Source organism: Lissotriton vulgaris, chromosome 4_1 (assembly GCF_964263255.1).
Source record: "Lissotriton vulgaris chromosome 4_1, aLisVul1.2, whole genome shotgun sequence".
Taxonomy (NCBI): domain Eukaryota; kingdom Metazoa; phylum Chordata; class Amphibia; order Caudata; family Salamandridae; genus Lissotriton; species Lissotriton vulgaris.
In genome coordinates, this window is record NC_141691.1 from 64786017 (window position 1) to 64813668 (window position 27652).

The following is a 27652-nucleotide window of genomic DNA, read 5'->3' on the forward strand; positions in this document are numbered from 1 at the left end:
GTCACGCGCGGAGCGACTACGGTACAAACTTTCGTAGTAATGCCGGAAGCAACTAAGAATCTCCGGTTGGGTGCAAACCTCGGTCCCATCTGCCCTACGCATGTTTGTCGTTGTCTGGGACTGGCGCGTGGGGTTGGCCAACCACGCCAGCAACGCACTTGACCTATCTCCCTCCGCAATAGACCGGACCGTATAGGCCTTATAATCAAAACAGCGGAGCCGCTCGACCTCTACCGCTACCTTCTCCCTCGCCTCTACCGTTTGCGTTTGTAATTCCGGGTGCCCGGGACGGCTAACCTCAAGTTCGCGGAGTGCCCGGTCCGCTGTATCTAAATCTGCCAGGATAACACGCCTCATGCCCACCTTCTTAGAGATACAGTAGCCCCTCACCACCACCTTAAAAGCGTCCCATTCGAACGCCCTAGTACTCGCGGAACCGCCGTTGGACGCAAAATAATCCGCGATTTTCTCCCCTAGGTCCGCCTTGAAGACACCGTCCTCGAGGATCTCGGGGCGCATCTTCCAGGTGGGTACTGCCGGCGTCCCGGGGAACCAGCGAACGTCCAGCAGGAGGGGGTTATGGTCCGAGATGGTCCGCGACAGGTACTCCGAACGGACCGCTGCCGAAACCAGTTCGGGCGAACCAAGAAAGCCATCTAGCCTGACATGTAGCTCATGGAGGCTCGAAAAGTATGAATAATCTCTAGTCGCGGGGTGATGCGCCCTCCAAATGTCCGTCAAACCCCAGCGGGTCTGCCAATCCTGACGACCCTTGGCCGTACGCCGGACCGGGGAATCGGGGAGCGGGGGGTGCGAGCGGTCCATGTCCACATCTACTACGGAGTTAAAGTCTCCCCCCAGCAGGAGGGGCCCGGCAAAAAAGTGGGCCAGCGAGCCCGATAACCCGGAAAGGAAGGCAGTCTGGTCAACATTAGGAGCATACACACAGCAAACGTTCAGATCCCTCCCTCCTAGGGTGCCTGAGATGGCCACGAAACGCCCCTCTGGGTCCAACACTGTCCTCGTGACCTGAAAGGGGACCCCTGCCCTAATCCATATTAGCGCCCCCCTGGCATAAGCAGAGTACGCCGTGGAGAAGACCTGCCCTCGCCACCTACGCTGAAGCGCCGCCCCTTCCGCCTTGTTCAGATGCGTTTCCTGCAGCAGCGCCATTTGCACTCCCCTACGCACTAAATAAGCATGGACCTTGTGACGCCTGGACATAGTGTGAAGCCCCCTCACGTTCCAAGTAACACATTTCAAGTTAGCAACATCAGCCATTGTCCCATAGTGTTCTTGCACAGTCTTCCCGTTTGGGTCCCCCCAAAGAAAAAGCATCAATCCACTCAGCGCTGATGGCGGCCATTTTCCCCAACCAAAACCAAACCACCCAAAAACCAACAAGGCCCCCCCCCCAACCCCCCCAGAACAGGACCCAAACTGCACCATCTAGATCCCATCCAAACCTCGGCGTGTATTAACCCCAAAACCTCCCCTAGTCCCACGGTCGCCACCGTAGGAAGGCCGTATGGGCCAGGTGCGGGCTGGGCGGAGGCAGTGGGCCCTCGTCGCCCAGGCTACCAGGACTATAGCAAGCCCCCCCCGGTATCAAACCCTCCTGGGGCAAGAGCAGAGGCCCCCCAACCCTCCCTCCTCCGTTGTCAGCAATAAAGAACGGCAACCGCCTCCCCCCTGCCGGGCCCCCACCCAAAACAAGGCAGCGTACCCCGTCACCCTTGTCCGTCTAAGAGGTCCTCCACCGACTTCGGTGTGATCACCGGTGTATGGGTACTGTCTGCCACTGAATCCTCCGAGTCCGATGGTGCCCCCTGGGCACCCGGGTTTTCTTCCTCCTCCTCGAGAGTTTCATCTCTTGCTCCCGATAGTTCCGACAGAACCTCCAACACTCCCCTCCGCTCCGATGATGTCTCCGCAGTCGATGGCCCTCCCGTGCGGCCGCGGCGATTTCTGACTCTCTTGGATCGCCTCCTTTGTTCCGGCTCATCCTCCCGTTGGGTCGAGGCGCCGAAACCATCTTTCCCTGTCCGATACAGTTCGAGCCAGTTACAGACCTCCTCCGGGGTGTCGAAGAACTGGGTTTTGTCGTCGACAATGACGCGGAGCTTCGCGGGGAATAGGAGGGAATATTGGATGCCCTCACTTCTGAGTTCACGCTTAACCGCCAGGAAGGAGAACCGCTTGCGTTGCGTCTCGTAGGTATAGTCAGGGAAGATGTTCACCTGACTGTTCGCGACCTGGAACGGACCATTGTGCCTGGCGGCGTTTAGGATCAAGTCTCTGTCCCGAAAATGTAGCAACCGCGCCACCACCGGCCTTGGAGTGCGTCCCTGCTGTAGGGGTCGTGCTGGAACTCTGTGGGCCCGTTCCAGAGTGTAGAAGGAGGACAGCCCCTCCGGGACCACCGTGTCTCGGAGCCAGGTCTCCAAGTATCGCACCATATCACCATCCTCGATTTTTTCCGGTAGGCCCACCACTCGGATGTTGTTCCTTCTGTTGCGGCCTTCCGCATCCTCCGCCCTCCGTTCGAGGGTCTCGATTCGGGACATGGCATCCTTTATCGTCGCAGCTAAGGTTCTCTGCGCCGGTTCCAAAGTTTTCACCGTGCCCTCCACCTCCTTGACCCGGTCCGAGAGTTTACCATGGTCCGCCCTAAGGAGGCCCAGGCCTGTCGCCACCTGAGCAATGTCCTGTTGGAGGGCCGACCGAGTAGCCTCTATCGCCTCCAGTATTCGGTCGAACTGTTGCTGCAGCGGAGCGCCATCAGGTCTTTTGGGGTCTCCTTGCTCTTCCTTGTCCTGGGCTTCAGAGTCCGAGGTGGTCTGGGTGGATCCCTTGGCTCCTCTGGGTTTCCCCATGCTGCCGGGGGCTCTCCGTAGGTGTCCCGGAGTAAGTGTCTCCGCGTACAGGAGTCGATCGCGACCTTCCCGGGAATTCCGTCTCACATCGGGTCTGGGCGATCTCCTTCTCCAGTGCCTGTAGGGGCTCCGCCGCCTCGGCTCACACCACCGCCACGTCGTCCGAGGGCACCGGTGAGGGGGCGGAGACAACCGTCGCCTGGACGGGCAGGCCCGTTCACCCACTATAGCTCCCGGGTGAGGGCCACCAACTCCCTCGGTTGTTCCGTGGCGCCAGAGTGTCGCGCCTCCCATGTAGTTGAATTGGCCGGGAGGACGTATCTGGCTGTGGAGTCGCGATGCGGGCCACCACCTGTAGCCGAAGGCTCCCACACCCGGTGCCCTCCAGTGCGTGGGCACCCGCCCAGTCGTCTAATCGAGTGTGAACCCGTTGCATAAAGTCTGAGCCCGTCAATGTCCACTGTCCAAAACAACCGAGGATGATGAAGCCGGGTGCCAGCCGACATCCGCGAGTCCTCCTCAGCTCAGTAGCTCCGATCGAGGGGACAAAGGAATCCGGGCGCCATGTTGGGTCGCACTCCGCCACTCCGCAAACTTCGGCATTTCTTCAGAGCAGTCCCCGTCCAAACTCCACTAAGGCCCCCGGCAGGGTGTCGTCGCCTCGCACAACCGAATGCGGGGTTTGGGGTGCCCCTCAGCCACCGATTTTCAGGATAATCTCGGGCTTAGTCCCGGAGCCGAGCTCTCAGGCGACCATCGCCATCGGCGCCCAAGCCACGCCCCGAGAGACACCTCATCATGTACTTATTTTGAGCCCCCCCCCTCCCAGTCTGCAGCCTCGTGTGAGTCCAGTGTCCTTGCAGTCAGTCACTCTGCACTCAATCCTCAGCCTCCCCATGGCACCGGGCGGGGTCACGAGCGCCGGGAAAGGGTCAGGCACAGTATTACATTGGAGCTTCGAGGGTTTCCAAGCGCCTCGTTCACATCATTTGGCACTTGACGCCCTCCAGGCTGCTTGTTCCGGTAAGGCTCCGGCGCAGCACTGATGTCTCCGCTCCAGCACTGCCCGGAGAGAGGTCCCGACCACCCCCCACCCCCCGTGGCTCAGGCGCAGCACTGATCTCCGCTCCAGCACTGGATTCCCCAGAGCGCTATAGTGAAGCATCATTCCTTTGTTTTTGACCGTCAGTTCATCTGGATCGACTAAAGTGGCCCATGACTACAACTCCCAGAGTGCATTAGATTGGAAACAGAAAGCTCTGGAGAGTCAGGACAGGGACGCCGCATTAGCGGCGACTGTCCACTTCTTCCGGCTCCAGGGTCCGAAGCAAAGCTGTCGAGAGGTCGCTTTTGTTTTTCATCTAACAGCAGCACGCATCCCGTGGCTCGCATGTCCGTTTTGTAGGAAACAGTGAAAGTAAACTTGCTGGCTGAAAGGTACTGGTCGGCCCCGCCCGGCGGTTCTGCGCAGTGGATTTGCGAGCAGGGGCCGGTTTGTGAGCAGGGGCCGGCGGAGCGAGGTGGTGGCTCGAGTTGTGCATCGTGGTGCGTCATGGTGGCTGCTGTAGCCTGCAGGCAATACGCCAAACCCTCCTCACCTTGACTGACGTACCTTTTGTCAACCAAACAGTCAGCCAAGGTGTGATGGCCACCCGGAAAAGCTGCTGGGGGGTGGGGGGGGACACTGCATTGGCTGCTGGCCTTTGCTCTACCACTGTTCCTTTCTTTGGCACCTGCAGTGTTTACTCTGCTATGTTTGTGATCACAACATTAGCTGAGTAGAGTGGAGGCAGCACGCAAATTAAATTGTCAGCGTGTTGATCTGCCGGCAGCACAGCGCTGCCTGTGTACCTCTTGGGGCCTGATGTGCCGGCAGCACAGTGCTATTTGTGTACCTCTTGGCGCCTGATCTGCCGGCAGCACAGCGCTGCCTGTGCCTCTTGGCGTCTGCTCTGCCGGCAGCACAGTGCTGCCTGTGTACCTCTTGGCGCCTGCTCTGCCGGCAGCACAGCGCTGCCTGTGTACCTCTTGGCGCCTGCTCTGCCTGCAGCACAGCGCTGCCTGTGTACCTCTTGGCGCCTGCTCTGCCGGCAGCACTGCGCTGCCTGTGTACCTCTTGGCGCCTGCTCTGCCGGCAGCACAGTGCTGCTTGTGTACCTCTTGGCGCCTGATCTGCCGGCAGCACAGTGCTGCCTGTGTACCTCTTGGCGCCTGATCTGCCGGCAGCACAGTGCTGCCTGTGTACCTCTTGGCGCCTGCTCTGCCGGCAGCACACTGCTGCCTGTGTACCTCTTGGCGCCTGCTCTGCCGGCAGCACACTGCTGCCTGTGTACCTCTTGGCGCCTGCTCTGCCGGCAGCACAGCGCTGCTTGTGTACCTCTTGGCGCCTGCTCTGCCTCTTGGCGCCTGCTCTGCCGGCAGCACAGCGCTGCTTGTGTACCTCTTGGCGCCTGCTCTGCCGGCAGCACAGCGCTGCTTGTGTACCTCTTGGCGCCTGCTCTGCCGGCAGCACAGCGCTGCCTGGGTACCTCTTGGCGCCTGCTCTGCCGGCAGCTCAGCGCTGCCTGTGTACCTCTTGGCGCCTGGTCAGGAATGCTGCTTATGAGGCCAGAGGAACAGACCCTGCAGATGCTCCATTACAGGCAGAATGATGGGGCCCCAGGGTCAGTGTCCTGTTGTGGAATACCGAACTGAAGTTTTGGGCCTAGATTTAGCCACACTTCCAACAGTGGGAATACGTTTGCTAACCAGGAGTGGCACAGAACAAGTGCACAGCCAAGCTGCGCCTGGCTTTGTATGTCTACGAAGGAAGGCGCTGAGTTGGCTGCGCACCACATACTGAACTGGAAATAAAAACATGCCATGCACAGAGCTCGCTCCCCTCTCTTCCATTTTCCATTAGCTACAGACCAGGGCAAAAGGAGGTAGGTGAATCTACAGCACCCTCCACGGTCGGACTGGCGTGTGTGGCCTTATATCTACCTTGTAAAGCGCTCTGATACCCGCAAGGGTCTTGTTCGCGCTATATAAAACCTTCAAATAAAAATAAATCTGCAGCTGCGGAAGGCAGGCCACCTGACAGGTCATGGTGTGAGCCAATTTTTGGCTCTTTGTGGTTCTGATTTGGGGTCTGGTTGGCCGGTTTTTCCTGTTAATTTTCCTCATATTGCCTCCACAAGCCTTACCGGCAGCGAGCACAAATGCGTGCATCCTCCCATGACTTGCAAGTTCAAAGCTACTCCAAATCGCAAATATGGCCACAGTTTAGGGGTTTGATTCACTAATGAGGCCACTTTTATTTTGGTGCCCAGGATTATTTTCTGTCCCAGTCCGCCCCGGCGACCTTTCAAAGACCCGGCCATGCAAATTCCTTCTGGAAGGGGGGCAGAATCCTCCACCTGTACAGTCTTGTATATGTGGTGACGTGACTGACCCATTCCCATGCTTTGAAGATATTTGACCTTCCAGCTCATGTATTTGGAGGTTTGCTGTTTTATGTCTGTACGAACATCTTGAAAGGGATTAACTGCATCACTGATTGGGACACATTTGTACGATATAAAAAGATATCTTTCATGCTCTACTCGCTCCTAGTCACCAAGGGTACAGAGCTGCTTTACTGATGTTTAGTTTACCAACCTATTGCATTCTGGGACTTGTAGTCCTCTTTCAGTTTAGATATTCAGTTGAATTAACAACCCTAACTTGTAAAAGAACAGTCCAGAACTATAGCATTTCATCAACGGTGACATAGCGCCATCTTGGATGGAAATATGTCAAACTGAGCAGACTGGGTATCCTGGTGCTCCATAAGGTAATCATGTACTACGCTTTAAAAGTTAATACAATCTGATATGTAATGAAAAATGCTTTGTTTTGGCCTTTCTGGTTTAAATTTTCTAGTGGGGACAACCCCCCCCCCAAACTCCCCCAAGTAGTGGTTGCTCACTTAGCTTGCTCGCTACACACCATATGGGGGTTGGTCTCGCTTTCACTTTGTTCTCTCTGATTCACTACTTGTGTCTATTTTTGGTGCTCTCTGAAAGAAGGTCTATGGGTACATATGACTGGGTGGGTAACCCAGTGCTCTTTAAGGTCATCATCAACTATTTACTGTGCTTTGAAAGTTGATACAATTTGAATATGTAACGAAAAATGTGCTGTGAAATTCATTTTGATAGGTCTTTTTCCAAAATTTTCTTGGGGGAGAACGCCCCCAAAACCCCCCACACCCCCTAGTAGTGGCCAAGCTTGCTCGCTACGCATCACATGGGGGCTGGTCTGGCAACATTTGCCAGGGCTGCTGTCAGTTCCCAGTCCGGCCCGGCTTTCACCTCCAACCGCAAGACTCTCTCCACCCCTCCCGAGGGTGGCACAGAGTCCATACCGCCACAACGCTACTGCGGATTTAGGATGGCGAAGCTGTGGCGATGCGAGTGCAAGGTACTTTTAGGGGTGCTCTTCCGGATCTTTTGGTTAATCTGTCCTGAATGTATCGCGCATCAAAAAGTGGTTCTAGAACTTTCTAAGCAAAAAATCGAGAGTTCGATTTATAAAAGCTTTTCAGTTTCTTGTAGTTGGGGCGTTTTTTTTAATTTTTTTTTAACAATCTATTATAATATTTTATTACCTTTTTAGCTGCCGAGTGAGTCCTTCATATTGGCGTCGGTGCTTTTCACATCCATCCTAAAAATGCAACAACAAAAAAAGTTTCAAAATATGATGTAAAACAGAGCGTTATGCACAATTTCTTGAAACATGGATTACTTATCTATAGAGGCAGATCTGATAGTCCTGGAAAGCAGTTCATAGCATTTCTAGTAGGTGTGGGACGTCCCTTGTAGATCAAAGCCTACAAGGATTCTCCTCATTCACTGAATGACAGGTCTTCCTCGGACGAGGAAGCGCCTACAGGAAAACAAAGGGTGGTTTAAGCACTCTCACCTGCAGCGTGGTTTAAGCGCTCTCACCTGCAGCGTGGTTTAAGCGCTCTCACCTGCAGCGTGGTTTTAGCGCTCTCACCTGCAGCGTGGTTTTAAGCACTTTTGCCTGTAGCGTGGTTGTAAGCTCTCTCATGACTGAGCTGGGCCTGAAGTTCACAATCACGAGGCCACATGTGCAGACACCAACAGGAAACCACTAAAAACTCATTACTTATGGGTGTGAAAGAACCCGTCTGTCATTGAAAAGTTCGTGTTCTGTATGCACCGTTATACTCTCTCAATATCGCGCCCTTTTCAGCTCATTGTAAGGCGCCTTGACACCTTATTATGCAAAAGCGCTACAGAAACCGTGAAATAAAATTAATAAATATGATATACTTGCACTGTAATGTAGAACGTGACGGCCCCCACTAAGTGTGTTTAGTTTAATCTCTAAATTTTACACACAAATTAAACAATAATTTTGGACAACATCATTATACCATATAAAACCAGCATTTGCAATGCAATAGGTCTCGCATTTACCCAAGTTTACGCTTTTGCCTTTGTAAATGACCATGTCTTTTATTTATGTTTTAAAACCCCAAATAAAAGGCATAACCATTTACTATGCCAATAGCTCAAACTTGCGTGACTGCGAGACCTATTGTATTGCAAATGCTTGTTCATGTCGGCATCCGTCTGAAAAATTAGAATAAAACCGGAGACTTTAACCCCTGCCCACCCCCATTTTTTTGTTTTTGTTCCTAAATGAGCAATAATCCCTCTATTTCGTCACCATCACAGTTTCCCAGATATGATCTTGCTGCATACGGGGGACATTCAGCTTCTCTGTAAAGACACATGAACTATCAGAATCTGTGAAAAGGGAAATTCTTAGGAAATTGAGAACAGGGACTGAAAGCATGGCAGGAAACACATACGGAAACACGCACATCAATACCCTTTATCATTAAACACATCCCGGTGTCTTTAAGGACTCTGTTCCACTTATGTGCTTTTGAAAGGGTAGTTTATGTTTCATGTTTTTCTATTGCATGCGTGTATTCTACTTCTCTTTTTCATGCATGTATTCTAGCTGTGCTTTACCTGTGTGTAAACTTTATTTGCTGTTGTTCGGTGACACGATGTGCTCAGATTAGTGTCTTTTTGCTAAAGAAGCAATCGCTTAATTCGTCACGGCCATCATTCAAATTAGCATCTTTCACAGTTACCTGCCCTTCAAACAATTAACATCCTTAGTCAGACGTGTAATATGCAATTGAAAACAAGCGCAGCCGCTCGTGCTGCAATTAAAAAAAAAAAAAAAGTGCCCACCGATTAGTTGAAGAAACAGGATAACCCCGCAAGTAAAAGATCCAGTCCTGATGGGCGGTCCCAAAAGGAGACAGGGCGGTAACAAGGAGGAACTAAAAAGCCTCATTATCAATCGGAAGCCTGCGTTTACCATGGACGATGACACCAGACAATGAAAAACATGGGCGGGGCTTACACCACTTCTAAAAAAAAAAAAAAATACCTTTGTACAGCATGTCTCGCAAAGCGGTCAGCGCATGCGCTGCGAAGCTAGGCGAGACCTAAAAAGCAGTGCTTGCTATATTGGTAGACTAGCAGCCCGTCCCGACGTTGTCCGGGTATGAATTGCTGCCAGCCAGTAGTATATAGTTTTGTAGGATTTTTTTGATAGCATTTCTTATCTGTGACAGGCCTGTGAAACGCTCCGATTCACAGTGCACTGCTGATGCACTTAAGAGTGCACGTTCAGTAGTGTGTGAACTCGAGTTTCCCTACTTTATTTTTCCTTGCAATATTAAATAGCGCGAACTCGTCAACATGGCATGAGCACAATTTACATTACAGAAGAACACATTCATTTGTGGTAGGCACGGGGAGACCAAGCGATTTGCCTGGAATCGCAGGATGTTGAGCTGTCGAGATTCGAACGTAGCTCCCAGCTCTAAAGTTCGCAATTCTAGAACTTGTGGCGGGAGGTGTGTCTAAAAGTGTATGTCGGTGCTGGACATCAATGAGAGAGACCTGTGCATTTTTTAAATGGGTGGTGAAAAAATATGAGTATGTTGCTGGAGATGTGGGCCACCAATGTACTTACCGGGGGAGGGTAGACACCCATTATTCCACAACTTTCTTTCCCCATACCATCACTCCGCATACTTTCATTACGAAAGTACCATGACTCCGCAATGCCATTATAACGATGGCATTACATTTTATATGCTTTTACCACGCATACATTTACAACAAAATTCATTGTAAATGCACGAATGGTAAAAGCATGTTTTTTTTTAAATGTTTGTATAAGGTAAGTATGGGTGTAGGGGTATATGTTTTGGGGTACTGAGGTATATGTTTTGGGGTGTTTGGGTATTTTAAGGTTTCAGATATAGTTTTGGGTTATGGGGTACAGGGGTAGTTTAAGGGTTTAGGGATAGGTATGGGTTTTGGGGTATTTTTAGGGTTCATGGCTAGGTTTGGGTTTTGGGGTACAGGGGTATATTAGGGTTCAGGGGTAGGTTTGGGTTTTGGGGTACAGGGGTATTTTAGGGTTATGGGGTAGGTTTGGGTTTTGGGGTACAGGGGTATTTTTAGGGTTCAGGGATAGGTTTGGGTTTTGGGGTACAGGGTATATTTATAGCATTAAGATGGGTTAGTGTTTAAAGGTGTTAGGGTATTTTAAGGAGTAAGGATGGGTTATGATCATGGGGTGCAGGGGTATTCAAAGGGAGCAGGGTGGGATTAGCACACAATGAGACATGGCATGAAGGGCAGAATGTACCACAAGCCCCAGCATTTGTCACGCCCCCAGCACACACCCACAGCACATCACAGACACGCCCACTAGGGACTACTTTGCTGGCACGGTTCTTTAACCTTTTAAATGTATATGGTGGGCGTCTGCATAGCCTATGTCCTTCTGCTGCAACTGCTCTTTCCAACGATGTATTGGGTGTTGTGATTGGTGCTGTGATTCCTGAGATTACCCACCTCAAAGGTTTGGGCTCTCTCTTTATTATATTAGTATGGATATTGAACAACACCCAATCTATATTCAGAAACCCATTTATAATATACTAGCAGCCCGTCCCGACGTTGTCCGGGTAGGAATTGCTGCCGGCCAGTAGTATATTATTTTATAGGATTTCGTTTTGATAGCATTTCTTATCTGTGACTGGCCTGTGAAACGCTCCGATTCACAGTGCACTGCTGATGCACTTAAGAGTGCGCGTTCAGTAGAGTGTGAACTCGAGTTTCCCTACTTTATTTTTCCTTGCAATATTATATAGCGCAAACTCGACAACATGGCATGAGCACAATTTACATTACAGAAGAGCACATTCATTTGTGGTAGGCACGGGGAGACAGAGCCATTTGCCTGGAATCACAGGATGTTGAGCTGATGCCGAGATTCAAACGTCGCTCCCCAGTTCTAAAGTTCGCAATTCTGGAACTTGTGGCGGGAGGTGTGTCTAAAAGTGTATGTCGGTGCTGGCCATCAAGGAGAGACGTGGCCCATTACAAGACAGATATTTGGTGACTGTCTCCTTGCACTGTTCTAGGTTTTTAATTAGGAAGTGTTGTTCAGCCGCAGAATAAAGTTGTTAGTAGGAGGATACTCTATCCTATTTTAAAGTCGCTAATTCTGTTGCACTATTTTTCACGTATCCATCAAAGATCAGCCATCATTGACGGTTCATTTGTGTTGGTGGACCAAATCCAAAACCAGCATCAAATGGTGTGGTGCTTGATGTCCCAATGATCAGGGGACTAGCCTAATTCACACCCGGGTTTGGCCAGATGATAGGAATGATCATCATGTCAATTTGATGGTAACTCATGGCGAAATGTTCTGGATTTATTAACCATCTGTGAATGATCTGTACTGTGTTGGTTTTTCCTATACACATAGTGTTCACCTTACATTCAGATACGCTGTCCTCATGTGATTTAAATCACTCCGAGATTTTAGTAATTCGGATTGACAGTGCAGCTACATAATTGGGCTGGCAGACCCCCTGTGTTTTTGTGTTATACACATCAAGGAGAGAGACCTGTGCTGCAAAAATATGAGTATGTTGCTGGAGATGTTGGCCGCCGTGCCACCAATGTACTTACCGGGGGAGGGTAAACACCCATTATTCCGCAACTTTCTTTCCGCATACCATCACTCTGCATACTTTAATTAGGAAAGTACCATGACTCCGCAATGCCATTATAACGCATGGCATTACATTTTATATGCTTTTACCACGCATAAATTTACAATGAAATTCGTTGTAAATGCATGAATGGTAAATGCATGGTAACCCTCTGTGAACACTGAACCTCTGCCTCTACGGACCCTCTGCCGACCAACAACCTTGCTGGAACCTAACACCTCGCACTGCCTGAGTCCTCCCGCTGCCGTGCATAACACCAGACGGCCGCCGAGTGGAGGACTCGGCTTCCCAGGACTCCCTGCGGTGGCGCTTGCCCTGATCGTCACCTTCGGCGCCTGGAGGCGCGATAAAGGTGGGCGTCCCTCGCAACGCGGGACGCGAGCGGGACGCCGGGCTAAGCCCGGGCAAAGGGCGGGCCGTCTGTGGCCGTCCGAGGACGACCAAGGGCAGGACGGACCCACCCTCTAACTCCCACGCCTCCAGAACAAGTAGGATTTCTTTGACTTGTTTGTTCATTGTAATTTCATAATGGATTCACTATAAACATTGACTTTTGAACTGTATAGCTGCCTACCAATGCTTTCTGCTACTTGCTACATACAAGTATACAATCTTCACAAACATGTCCACTAGAGGCAGCAGGAGTAAGACTGCTGCCGGAGCCGCTGCATTGATAGGTCCAATAGACAGTTTCATCACACGCACTACTGACGCTATCGATCTCAGCATCTCATTATTGCAACGAAGGGTATCTCGGGACTTGGACTTTGCAAAACGCTCCTCATTAGGAAGCATTAAATCAGCTAGAACCCCAGGCAACACCAGTACATCGAGACCTGAAGACACCAATGACATTATAGCCGTCCCTCACACCTTGCTGAACGAAGTAAATCTATCAATATCGGACACAAGCACCAATTGTGAGCTGGACAGTGACCTAGAGAGATCTCCCCTTCTTAATGTGGCTCTAACTCCCGAACTAGTTGAGGATACCACCGAGAATGCTCTGGGAGACACATAGGGGGGGGGGGGGCAATTCCAATAATAGCTATATCTACCACGCAACCCTTGCCATTGACTCGTAAGAAACGTAAACGCACGAGAGGGCAAAAAGGTAAAGCCATATTGGCTGATGTAGAACATCATCATGACTCCCCCAATATAAATAACAGTCACGCTTTCAGAGAAAGATCTGATAATAATGCAGACTACGATAAATTGATCGAGCGAATCGGGGATCTTCTGAGCATATATATATCGCCGGTAGAATCCAGGCTCGCTCGATTAGAGAAGAGAATTGAAGAACTGGTATCTATGAATAAAAACTCTCACCCTCCCCCTCTCCTTAACGTGGCTGGAGCACAAAAAGCTAAACCCAATGAAAGTAAAACAGCGCCGCCCCAAGCAAAACCCAAAACTGGTGGACCCGCTGAGACAAAACAAAAGACAACCACTAATAAACCAACATCAGTAACCCACCTTGCACCAGCTATGAGTCCTCCCCCAACGACCAGTAGTGCTCACTCAAGAAAACCTCAAACGGGCTCACAACATCTGCCGCAAATTCCCACCCAGGTTAGCAACACAACGGCAACAATACACCATCCGAAGACCCCCTCCGAAATTCCCTACAAAGCTAAGCAAATTCCTCCACGGATCACCTTACCACCAGAACGTGGAACCTTTGTACTTGTCTTAGTCAATGTGCCTAGACTTATTTTATTTTATTTATTTATTTTTAGAGTTTTCTATAGCGCGAACTTGAACCGATTAGGTTATCAGAGCACTTTACATAGCACCAGTTCCGTTACAAGTTATCACAGCAGTTTACATAGAATCAGTTACGTTGCACATTTCAGGATCTTGAACCGATTAGGTTATCAAAGCGCTTTACATAGGACAGCCTTCGATGTCCAGTGCCCTCCTCCGCCGTGTAGCGGGGGACCTCTTCCAGCCCTCCGACGTCGTCGAGCTGTCTGGACTAGGCTCCTGGAATTTCAGCTGCCCCTTTACAACTAATTTGTTTGAAGTCATGACGGAAATCTCAATCCCAGCAGCAACCAAGTGAGCTCTCTGTCTCCAAGTTTCTCTCCGCGCTTGGACTGGAAACACTCTAAGGGTCACATAGGGGTGGTAGAGAATACATAGGTCCACTGCAAACACTAGTGATAAGGGTCAATTACGTACACATAGGAAGGGATATGACTGGCCAAACTCTAGAAGACGCATAGGGGTGGTATATGGTGTAAGGACATCAGCGAATATCAAAGCTTAACATTATTGCAATCGGTCAAAGGTCTACTGCATACACTAATGATTAGAGTCATCTCTACACACATAGGGAGGGGATATGACTGGATAAACTCCAAGAGTCACATAGGCATGGTATATGGTGCTAGGTCTAAAGCAGATACCATTAACTAGAGTCACCACACAAGACAAAGCAGAGTTCCATAAGTGTGGATGCAGCCACAGCACAAAGGGAGGGTGGGAGGGATGCAAGGGCATGGAGAGAAGGGGAAGCACAACAGGGAGGAAACATTTGAGGGCCATCCACAGTGAGAAGGGCTGAGGCCAGGGGCATGGTAGGGGGCCAGAGCCCAGAGAAACTGTCCTAGAACAGCAGCAAAGTGTCGGTCAGAACAGAGCAAAAGTCAAGAAGTCCAGCAGAGAAGGTGGGAGCCCAGGTGAGGGATGACGCCGGAGGCCAGCCGCAGGCACGTCGCCATCCTGGAGAGCCTGCAGCCATCCGGCTCGGTGGGCGTGAGAGAGCGCAAGGTGGCGAAGGTGCAGGTGCGATCACGCGTTGTCCGTGAGGCGCTGCCACGGCAGCTGGTGGGCCGTGCGTGGATACAACCGCCCTGCAAGATGTGTGGCCTCCGGGAGACACGAGCAGCCCATTCAGCACCGGAGCCATTGGTGCCATGCTGCAGGGGGGGAGGGGTGAGCGATCCAGGAGATCCAGCTCCTGCTGCAGGACCACGGGGCAAAACGGAAGTGGCAGAGGCCCCCAAAGCAACAGCGGGACGGGTGGCAGGCCCGACAGCCAGGAAGAGGGCCGCAGGAGAGGCAAGAGGCTGGGGGGAAGTTGGGGCGAGCCAGAAGAAGCGGCGATCGCTATCCGAGGGTCGCCGCCGGCCGCCATCTTGAAGTCAGGCAGGCGCTGGGAGGATTCCCTCGCTGGGGGACACCGCCGAGTTGGGGCTAGACGGAGCCAGGACCCGTTGGCTGCTGCGACAATTGGTGCGAGACTGGGCAAGCCGGGGGAGCGCAGGTCGCCATCCTACCTCCCAGCGGCGGCCGCAGACGGCGTAGTCCACGGCGAGATGCCGCCCGCCATTTTGAGCGCCGCCGCACCTCTCCTCCTTTTCCTCGGGAGACCGGACCCGTCCGCCAAGCCAGGAGCGACTGCCGCTGCCCAGCAAATGCCCCAATTGCTCCTCCACATGTGAGTAACAAGGGGGGATCCGAAGAAGGGCCAGATCAGCCCAGAGCCGGGTTCGTGCAGCTCGTGACCCGGGAGCCGAGGCGATCCATGTTCCAAATTCCTCCACGGATCACCTTACCACCAGAACGTGGAGCCTTTGTACTTGTCTTAGTCAATGTGCCTAGACTTAAGCCAGAACAGTCAGAAACTGTTCTATCATTAAAAAATAAAATACTTTATTGGCTTTCATTAAATTGTAACTTCCCAACGGAATGTACGGGGGAAATTACCCATGTACAAAGAGTAGGATGGATAGGCCCTTTGCGAAAAAAATTTGTGGGCGACTGTGTAACACTTAACTTTAGAAACCCTCAATGGGCAGAAAAGACTCTCGCCAATGCCCCCCCACCCTCTACATGGGAATTTAATACCACCTTGCTTCCCCTGGGCTACTTTTATAGGCACCTGCTTCCATCAAATACAAATACACTACCAAACCCTACGGATTTTCTTTATGAAAGGCACTTTCAGCCAGAAATGAAGACTCCCCTCTTCCAACAAAATCCCAAATTTGTTTATCCCACAGAAACAGTACAATGGCATCAGACCCAAAATCGCTTGCTTCCATCAGTTCATCCCTATCTTTCTACTACTCTACACCAGGATTATGGGGATAATCGTTGGAATCAAGCCGTACAGTTGCCAACTACTTCCTACAACATTCCTATTTACAACAGATACAATGCATTCTCTGGCTTAGACAGTAACGATTGACTCCCTACCCCTATAGTCAACTGGGAAGATGCATCCACCTTAGAATTAGGGGAGAACTCAGAACCCGGGGGAATATCTATTTCAATCTCACTGGGGCAACCAGAAAAAGAGGACGCCTTGAGCGTATTATCTCCTCCTAATAGTTCCGGCTCACAGGTTTGTGTGGACAACTTAATTACTGCTATAGACCCAACTAATATTAGTCCTAAACTACATTTTACTTTTTGGAATATTGCTGGCTTAGCATATAAACAAACTAATCCCAACTTTTTGTCTCAATTCAATTCAAGTACCATCATCTGCCTCCAGGAGACTTGGGCAATCACCCCTATACACATAGTGGGGTACAAAACATTCTGGTCCCCTGCAAGGAAACCCCCCTCGGGCAGAAACAGTGGTGGCCTCGCCACCTACATTTCAAACACTATACAAATGGAGGACATTGCACCCATCATAATAAAAGACAACTTCCAACTCATAATTCTAAAAAGGAGAAAACAAGAAGTGTACATATTAGTAAATTTCTACAATAATTTGCCGCAAACTAATTTGCTAAATACCCTCACTGACATTGCAACAGCTTTGCAAGAACAAACCACAAAATATGCAAAAAATTCATGTATAATAATTTGGGGGGGGAGACTTCAATCTTCACTTATGTATGAACAGTAAAAATACCAAATGTGGCATTACCGATGAGGAGGACATCGGCATAACCCATTTCTCACATTCCGTTGAAGGTGAGAAAATGAACGAGGTCATGGCTGAACTACAGCTAGGTTTTCTAAATGAAAAAAAATCCTCCTGCTCCCTTTTCGCCAACGTTCAACAGAAGAGGATTAACAAGTCTGATAGATTACATACTAATTTCTCCCTTGAATGGGACAGCTATCGATTTGTTTGAAGTAGTAAAAAACCCACTGAGTGACCATTTTCCAATAGTTGCATCCTTTGCGGAAAATAGACCACACAAACCCATTAACATAATGACCGTTCTAGCCCAACAAGAACTTGCAATTGGTTCCATGAACGGTTATACACTTAAATGGGGGAAAATTGATAAGGAAGCCACAACTAATAAAATAGTCAAAAATTGTAGTGCCGAAATTAGGAACTGTCTTGATCTGAATCTACAACCAAAGGTGGTCATTAACAGTTTTAACGCCGTTTTGAAAAATATACATAAAGAGTTAACTAGGACTTGTAAGCAAAAGTCAGAAATAAATCAAAATAACAGCTGGTTTAATTCGGCATGTACAAAGGCACACACACAACTAAAAGAGGCCTTGAATAAGGATAAGAGGGACAGAGCTGAGATTGGCAGACTAAGGAAAGAGTACGCTGTCGCGATCAGGTTAAGAAAACAAGAGTTAAAAGTCGATCTATGGAATCGCCTCAGCAAAAGCACAGAGTTGATGGATAGTGCAATGTTCTGGTACATAGTAAGGTCACCGTTTTTAACAAATAAAAACGAAACACCCTCCATCGACGTCGCTATAAGCGAAGATGAATGGGTGGCTTACTTTTCAAAAGTTTTTAGTAAAGACACCTCGATAGACATTGACCACCCAGTCCCTCTAACGCAGGTTACATACCCAATAAACCTACAATTCTCCCACAAGGAGGTTCAACTGGCATTAAAAAAACTCAAAAACTGGCAAAGCCCCTGGTCCAGATGGGGTCCCAGCTGATGTTTTTAAACATCTACCAGATCTCTGGTCCCCCATACTGACCAATGTTTTAAATGCAACACTAAAGGTAGGGCTATTAGATTCTTGGAAGTCATCAATATTGGTCCCGATCTATAAGAAAGGGGACCAAAATACTCCGTCCTGTTATAGGCCTATCTCCCTCCTGGACTCGCTTGGGAAGATGGCAGGGCGGATCCTTCTCAATCGACTTCAGGAGTGGGCAACTGACCAAGGAGTAATATCCGATATACAATACGGCTTCCGTGAAGGCCTAGGAACAGTCGACCAAGCACTTAACCTTTCCCTCCTAGCGGGTAAATACATGGAGGCTAAGGGGTCCGCACTTTACATGGTCTACGTCGACCTATCAGCGGCGTTTGACTGTGTCGCTCATTCAGCATTATGGAATATAGTGCTGAAAATGGGCGTTGACCCAGCGATTGTTGATTTCCTGCGTGAAATGTACACAGGAACTACAGGTAGGGTAAGATTTGGGACTAAGGGGGAACTTACAGGAAGCTTCAGGGTGGAAAAGGGGGTCAGACAGGGCTGCGTGCTGGCCCCCTTTCTATTTACTGTCTACACTAACGGACTGGAAGCCGCGATGCTTCAAGGCGGTAAAGATTTACCTGCAATAGCTCGTCGGCAAATACCTGCATTATTATATGCCGACGATGCCGTCATTTTAGCAAGAACCCCAAATGAACTCCAATGTGCAGTAAACAGATATTGTGCGTTCATGGCCACCTTGAACTTAAAACTAAATGTTAAGAAAACTTACACTATGCAAGCCGGGAAGGGGTCCGGGAAGCACCGAAGGTTGTTTGTAAAAGGTGAATCACTAGATAGAACGGCAACCTACCCATACCTGGGGATAGTAATAGACGAGAAGTTCAAGTGGATGCCAGCGGTTAATGCCAGGAAACTTGCCTTCTTGAGGGAAACTGTCTCATTAAAAGCATTTTCACAAAAGCTGGGCCAACGTCCAATACAAGCAATGAGAAAAATATATAATGCAAAATGCATATCCACGGCAATATATGGGGCAGGAATATGGGGATATGTAAATGTTGAAGCCATTCAAAAAATTGAGAATTCCTTTTTACGGTATTTACTTGCGGTCCCAAGGAATACCTCCACATACGCATGTCACACAGAATTGGGACTAGACTATATAACAGACATCATAAAACTACAGCCAGTAATGCTGTGGCGTAGAATATGGGTTACAGATCAATGCCATTTAACGAGATCCATCATTGAAGACACTTTGAGTCTCGATCAGTGTAAAAAAATCAAATGGCTAACTTACGTCAAAGCAATTCTTGAGGACTTGGGCTACAAGAAATATTTTGATTATCTTTCTAGGATAAATGAAATTTCTAAGGCGGATCTATAAAAAGAATGCCTTGCACATCTGAGGCAGATACGCCTAGTAACCGAGATCCACAAACAATCTGTTCAGAAAGCCATACTAGTGCAGACTGTCTTTGAATCGGAACCCTATTTGTTTTATAATCTAACCCAATACGAAAAAATGCTGCTAACTCGCTTAAGGTTTGACATGTTTCATTTGCTAGTTTCCTTTCCAACCCAAAACGACTGGGCGTCCACACGGACATGCTGTCCATGTGATTTGGTATCTACACAATCAACCATACATACTATCCTATTCTGCAAATTCTTTGTAGAACCCCGTAGACGTTGGTTACTCCCCATCCTAAAACTTTGGGGGCTTCGCCAATGCCGTCCTGCATTCTTGGCACTACAATATTTAGAAAATGAAAAATATGCTAAAGCAATTGTACGTTTTCTTAAATTTTGTATTCAACATCGTCGCAACCTATGAATTGATCTGATTAGGAGAGATACAATGAAGGCGCACAAATTTCTAGGTTCTAAGATGAATATAAATTGTATGATATATCTTGCTGCTTCCTTTTTATCTGACCTGCTTTTTTAAAAGAATTCTATTTAAAAAAAAAAAAATTGTTTTTAGCATTTAAAAATTGTGATCTTAAAACATGATCAACTTTGTAAATTGTATTTTATGAACTTTTATGGTGTTCTTATCAAATGAACTACCGAATAAAGTATTTTTGAATTGAAATGCATGTTTTTTTAAAATGTTTGGATGAGGTAAGTATGGGTATAGGGGTATATGTTTTGGGGTACTGAGGTATATGTTTTGGGGTGTTTGGGTATTTTAAGGTTTCAGATATAGTTTGGGTTATGGGATACAGGGGTAGTTTTAGGGTTTAGGGATAGGTATGGGTTTTGGGGTATGGGGTATTTTTAGGGTTCAGGGCTAGTTTTGGGGTACATGGTTATTTTTAGGGTCAGGGCTAGGTTTGGGTTTTGGGGTACAGAGGTATTTTTAGGGTTCAGGGGTAGGTTTGGGTTTTGGGGTACAGGGGTATTTTAAGGGAGATGGGTGGGATTAGTTTTTAGGGTGTAAAGGGAAATAAAATAAGTAAAAAATATAAATGCAATTTAAAAGAATAAATGTTTTAATTACATTTAAAAAATGTATGTATGTGTGTGTATATATATATATATATATATATATATATATATATATATATATATATATATATATATATATATATATATATATATATATATATATATATATATATATAAAAAAAAACCCTCCTTCACCGAGGAGAGAAGCAACACTCCAGCAACTTCAGTCCTTGCATTTTTATTAATTCCAATGCGGCAGTCCTAATATATTTCGGTCACCATTGACCTTCAGAGGTGCGCCGATGGGAACATCCGTGCCGGGTAAGAGAGACCAATCAAGTGAGTTACGACAACAATGTCTTTTATTCGCCCCCTGATGGGCGTCCACTTTAATTTGGGAGTGCATTCTGGTGCTTGTGGTTCTCTGGCCGGCATCCTTTTCTAGCTTCCAATAGCTTTTCAAGCCTCCAATGGCTGTTGTCCCCATTTGGTTAATTTGCATTGTTTTTTAATGTTTTTTTAAAAGGGTCCGTTGCGTCTTATAGTCAGCCCGCTTTTGAAGCTGACAAAGAACCATGCCGAGGTTAGTCTTCGGCAGTGCCGCCGCCCTTCGTCTTCACGTTCATCCAAGCAGGTTCACTTTCGGGCGGGGATCGGCACACTCACTGGCGGTGCACGCTGTCGGCAGAACCACGCCGTAATTACATAAAAAAAAACCCTCCTTCACCGAGGAGGGTTTTTTTTGATTTTTTGAGGGCGGCGGCACTGCCGAAGACTAACCTCGGCATGGTTCTTTGTCAGCTTCAAAAGCGGGCTGACTATAAGACGCAACGGACCCTTTTAAAAAACATTAAAAAACAATGCAAATTAACCAAATGGGGACAACAGCCATTGGAGGCTTGAAAAGCTATTGGAAGCTAGAAAAGGATGCCGGCCAGAGAACCACAAGCACCAGAATGCACTCCCAAATTAAAGTGGACGCCCATCAGGGGGCGAATAAAAGACATTGTTGTCGTAACTCACTTGATTGGTCTCTCTTACCCGGCACGGATGTTCCCATCGGCGCACCTCTGAAGAAGGTCAATGGTGACCGAAATATATTAGGACTGCCGCATTGGAATTAATAAAAATGCAAGGACTGAAGTTGCTGGAGTGTTGCTTCTCTCCTCGGTGAAGGAGGGTTTTTTTTGATGTAATTACGGCGTGGTTCTGCCGACAGCGTGCACCGCCAGTGAGTGTGCCGATCCCCGCCCGAAAGTGAACCTGCTTGGATGAAGATATATATATATATATATATATATATATATATATATATATACAAACATATATTTGATGTTTTAATAATGTACTTTTACAATGTATATGACATTTACCACACATGCATTTGCATTATAATGGCATGCGTGATGAAGTCATATGCGTTGTAAAAGTTTTAGAAACTATGTCTTTGCGGAGTAATAGTCCCGCGTTATAAAAATTGAGGAGTGATGGTATGCAGGATGTTGGTTTGCAGAATATCATCGCATAATCCGGGGGGAGGGATAGTCCCTTTTTTGCTATTTCCGTGGAGGTGGGCCTGATGTCTGGATGTGTGTGGAGCGAGACCTGTGCGCAACAGAAGTGGAAAATCTTCAGTGTGCGCTTCAGGCATCACAGGAAGTTAAGGAGAGATTACACTTCCTGCACAATGGCCCCTGTTTGCGCTCCTTCCGGCCCTTGGAAATAGCTCCATGCCTGACCTTCATACAGTAAAGCAGGTGCACGTCACTGGGAGCGTGGGGCAAGCAAACCCGGAGCTGGAATGTACAGAACCTGGGAAGAAAAAACAATGAAATATTGGGCACAGCGCTCGCTTTTTTTTTCTCGTAATGCCGCGCCCCGGACACACCCCCAGCACACGCCCACAGCACACGATATGAGACATGGCATGAAGAGCGGAACGTACCACACACCCCCAGCGTTTGTCACGCTCCCAACACACGCCCACATGAAGAACCGGGTTTTAGAATCCAGCGGCGCCAGGGGCACGCCCAAAGTCTTCGGGTTCACCTGTCTTAGAATACAGAGACACGGGATACTTCTCGGTGACGTCAAAGATCAAATTTATTGGCTGCAACCAGGAACAGAAGTCTACGAAGTACGACACAAGTAGGTTCGCTAGAGACTGCTCAATTTTCGTATTGCGAGACATCGTCTTTTATGCTAAAAATCACATTCCTGACAAACACCCATTATTTACGAACTGTCCAATCATAGGTACCATTGTAAAAGGTATCGCATGATGACAAACCCACTTTTCAGTTGTCCAGCCCACCATCAATTACACGGGAAAGCCCAACATTCTTGCTCGGACAGGCCGGACAAACCCATTATAAAAGACCACAACCCAAACCATGAACAGGCCATAAAAGAAGGAACAGGAACAGAAACAGATGAGAAGCAAGATAAAGGGGTGTGTGTGTGCGTGTGTAATAAACTCAACAATCTCCTGTTCTTTGATCTCTATCTCGATCAACTACCGGACAAGGAACTGGCTTAGCAAGGCTAGCTTTTGGCAACGGGGTCAGTTCGCTCAGGCCATCTAGAAGTCAACTAAAGGTGTACGTGTACCAAAGACTCGTTCAGCCGTAGTCATCGACCTATGTGAGGGCAACCACAAAATGGCTGCCGTACACAAAATGGAACCCGAGGGTTCAGAACGAAATCCCTAAATACGTAGTGAATCCATGAGTGTAGCATGACGAAATCACTCGTACATACCGCACTCACTAGTTTCGGTCCGCTACTATCAAATTCGTAACAAAACCATGACCTTTTATAAAACGGGTTCAGAATTCACTGAACCTCACACAGCACAACGCAGACACACCCACAAGGGACTACTTTGCTGGCACGGTTCTTTTACCTTTTCAATGTATATGGTGGGCGTGTGCATAGCCTATGTCCTTCCGCTGCAACTGCCCTTTCCCACGCTGTATTGGGTGTTGTGATTGGTGCTGTGGTTCCTGAGATTACCCGCCTCAAAGGTTTGGGCTCTCTCTTTATTATAATAGTATAGATAGGATTCTGCAAACCTTATAAAAACCCATATCTAATTTATTTTTAATACGCGACTTGTGACGCACACAGTTGCCTATTATAAAGAAATGGCGTCAAAACTCAAGAGGTTCCAATGCCTGCTCCTAGAGCCAACAGGGGAGGGGAAGGTATGCCAGCGTAATTAAAGCAGCTGTTTAAGGAACAAAATACAATGTTGCTTTTCTTTCTTCTGCTCTATTTTTCTAACTCTATAGTGAAGAGCAGAAAGGTGATATTAATAGTAATATATTTATTGCATCCAATAGGTAATTATAGAAAAGCTAGAATATTTCTGCATGTTTCTAGGCATTTTGAGCTACTGTCTGTTTTTTTTTTTTTTTATCTTCTTCTTGCCTGCAACCATGCTCATATGAAATAGCTAAGCACCAAGGATTGAAGTGTTTTGTGGGAAAGCTTACTGTGTGACCAAGTATTTTGAAGAATATTAGAAAATTAGAATGTTGGGAGCTCCATTAAAAACAATGGAGTGCTCTGGGCTTCTAATGGCTAGTAGAAGTCCGGCGGTACAAAAGGGGGTGGTGATGGACGGAGCATCTGAATCAATCAAACACTCGCACCCAGTCAAAAGATCTGGGTTTAATCCATCACCGTTCTTTAGCCCACTCCGCCACCCCAGTTCAGACATGGCTATATGCAAATCAGTCTGACCCTGTGCCTCATGGGAACCGTACAGCCCGAACTGCCAAGACGGCTGGAATGCCAGAAACCGGTCCTCGGAAGCTTGTTTCCGGTCCAGGGAAGGCATGGCTTGGCAGTTCGGGCTGGACTGTTCGCATGAGGCACAGGGTCAGACTGATTTGCATATAGCCATGTCTGAACTGGGGTGGCAGAGTGGGCTAACGAACGGTGATGGATTAAACCCAGATCTTTTGACTGGGTGCAAGTGTGTGTTTGGTTCAGATGCTCCGTCCATTACCACCCCCTTTAGTAGAAGTCCGGAGCACCAACATTTCAATGTCTTACTTTGTTCACAGGGAAATAGGGGGGAATTTTCTAATAGCCTTGGAGTCCTTCATAGCAGGCTCTACCTTCTATTACAGGCCCGCTCCCTTGTTAAAGGCTCTTGCATTTGGCTCATACCTTTTTTTAAATTCTGGAGTGAGCCTTTAATGGGCGTTAGAGCCCGCTGTGGCGAGCCATAACCTATCCACTGCTTTACATGATAAGGATATTGCATGTTGGCTAGGAGTTCCATAACTTTATAACGGAACTCTGCTTTCAGCCATGCTCCTTTGTATAGTCTGAGAACTCAGAGGTGACTTACACTCTACTGTACAGTATAAGGATTTTGTATTTTTCCCCATATATATATAAAAGAAATTACTTTCTCTGGAAGATGTAACTGATGCGTTTCGTCAGTGTGGCCATTACCAGATGTGGTCAATTTACAAAAAATGTTTGATTTTTATTTTTCTAACAAAATTCTACTTCTATTTTGAGAAGTTATAGAGCTCTCTTACCAGCACAGCTTCCCAGTTCAGCACAGCTAGAGCTTTTGCAGGGTTGACCAGCAGCTTCCTATGCTTAACCTGTCTTGTGAACTCCTGAAGTTGTTTGGCTTCCAACACTGTCCATCTGGAATCTTTCCCAGTTAATTTCTAGAACAAAGCATAACAAAAGAATAAAATACTAGATTTTTGATGGCTAGATGTTTGTGTCTTTAGTTTATTCAAAGGGATGAATTGGTCCTAGTTTTAATGGCTATGTTTTCTTTCATTTGTCTCTAGGAATGCTAGACGGGAGAGCAATGGAGAGACCAATCCTATCTTCGTCAGCACCACCACTTCTAACCCCGTGGAACACCACGGAAATGTACGGCGCATGTTTCTTCAATGAGGAGTTCAAGTTCATCTTGCTGCCACTGGCCTACGCCATCGTCTGCATCCTCGGACTCGTGCTCAACGCCAGTGCCATCTGGATATTCATGTTCAAGATGAGGCCGTGGAATGCCACCACCATCTTCATGTTCAACCTGGCCGTATCGGACATACTTTATGTCCTCTCCCTCCCCACCCTGGTGTACTACTACGCTGCCCGAAACAACTGGCCCTTCGGAGAGGCGATGTGCAAAATCGTCCGCTTCCTTTTCTACACTAACTTGTACAGCAGCATCCTCTTCCTCACCTGCATCAGCGTCCACCGCTACATTGGCATCTGCCACCCCCTCACGTTGTTCCAGCTAATCGAAACAAAGCATGCCAAGATCATCTGCTGGGGTGTCTGGCTGGTGGTCATCGCTTGCCTCATCCCTAACCTCATCTTTGTCACCATCAGCTCCCGTGGCAACCATACCCTTTGCCACGACACCACCAAGCCATTGGAGTTTGACCACTTTGTTCACTACAGCTTGGCCATCATGACCCTTCTCTTTGCAATCCCCTTCCTTGTGATTGTGGTCTGCTACTGCTTGATGGCCAAGGAGCTGTGGAAGCCCCACATCGCGGGGGCCAGACGAGACCTGTCGGCCTGCAAGAAGCGCTCCATCAAGTTGATCATCGTAGTCACCACAGTCTTTGTGGTCTCCTTCCTGCCCTTCCACATCACTAGGACATTGTACTACACGGCCAGGCTCCTAGAAGCCAACTGCAACGTCCTGAACATTGTCAACCTCACCTACAAGATCACTCGCCCGCTGGCCAGCGCCAACAGCTGCATTGACCCCATCTTGTACTTCCTTTCTGGTGAAAATTATCGGACCAAACTTGTGCGAGCACTTACCAAAACGCCAAAAGCCAAGTGGAAAAAGGCGGCTAATGCCCTCTTAGTTGTTTCCCGCCTGAGGGCTAGCAGTCGGGCCATCCTGGCCAGAGCAGATGGCAACAGTATTACCACGGAAGGCAGTGGCTAAGAGGAAAGGAATAGATGTTAAGACCTGATAATGCATAGAGTGGAAGGGACCCTCACTTGGGGGAGAGGCTATACATTCTGCGTCTGGATATTTTGTGTCTAGCATTGTCCTTGGGGAACCCACTTTAGACAGATCTCACTTGCAGAAAGCCCACCGTTGGCTCCTTTATGAAGGCGGTACATTGTAGAAGTTGTACCACTATGAGGCCATGTCTCGACTCAAGTTTTGTTAGATGAGAAGACTTACTGTGAAGGGTCTTGATGAACTTTGAGGACAGAAGGGTCTTTCTATTTGCACTAATGTTACTCCTGATGACCCTGAACTTCAGGGGCCTGTGTGTAGTTTATCTTCTGTCTAAAAGCAGGAGAAGTCTTGATCATGAAATTCCCTCCATCCCTCACCATAACCCTTCTGATGATGGGATTACCCCCTCTAGAATCCTTTTCATGCATCCCACCCACAAGACGTAGGATAAAGAACCAGGTCGTGGAGGATTCCGGGGTTCAGAAGACCAGACGTCAGCCATCGGACACGCTACTCAATGAACCTCTTTACCAAGGCGTCTTTGAGAACCACCGATCATGTGTTCTACAGTTATGAACTCTTACGCACGTGACACCAGTGTTTTAATGCTCTCGTTGGGGTGAGGTTCGTCAGCTTCTCGCGAATGGAATAGAGAAGGGTCGTTCAACGCTGCCAATATTTTGTATTGGTCGCAGGTTTACTGTAATTTTTTTCCAGGTGCCACCATGATAGTCTGTTGCGAGGTTGATATCAACATGAGGTCCATGACTTTGCCAGCACATCCTTCATTTGTGTCTTTGTCCCTGTCCTCAGTGGGTACAGGTAGACTGGTCCTGTTTCTGAAGAGCAGATTTTAAGGCAAGCATTCTCCTGACGGTGACCCACAGTGAGCAGCACGTGGGCGTCTGTACACAAAAGTAGTGTCATCTGAAGTTGTTGGTTTATCTTTATGTATGCACAACTGGAAATGATTGAAGTTGTTTTGTTGACTTTAAAAGCCTGTGGCGCAAGCTGCTTCCTGTTTATTAAAATGTTTTAAAATGTAGTTTCCTCTGTCTGTTCCTTCTTCACTGCATTTCTCCTTATGTATTGACTCATATTAGCCTAACAGGTCACAGCAGTGCTTAATTTGTATTTTTTTAAAGGGCCAGGTCCCTTGTCAGGAAGCTACTGCAGCTTGCACCACCCGTTCCCCCTGCCAACACTGCCAATGCCAGTACTTACTCAGCTACTAAACATTACTCTCCTACAAATGTGACAATTAAGATTATTCCAGGAGCAGAACATTCTAAGAATGGCTTGGGTGACCGGTATTAGTCCTTTTTAATG

At 48.0% G+C, this 27652-nt stretch overlaps 1 protein-coding gene across 1 annotated transcript in view; it reads left to right on the plus strand.

Moving 5' to 3' along the window:
- LOC147718376 (P2Y purinoceptor 4-like) overlaps positions 1–27333 on the plus strand; it is a 31217-nt gene extending 3884 nt beyond the window's left edge. The window contains exon 2 of the mRNA XM_086966708.1: positions 25179–27333. Coding sequence (XP_086822834.1) covers positions 25181–26299 — 1119 coding nt within the window. The 5' untranslated portion in view covers positions 25179–25180 and the 3' untranslated portion in view covers positions 26300–27333. The remainder of the gene's footprint in view (positions 1–25178) is intronic.
- The last annotated feature ends 319 nt before the right edge of the window (positions 27334–27652 follow it).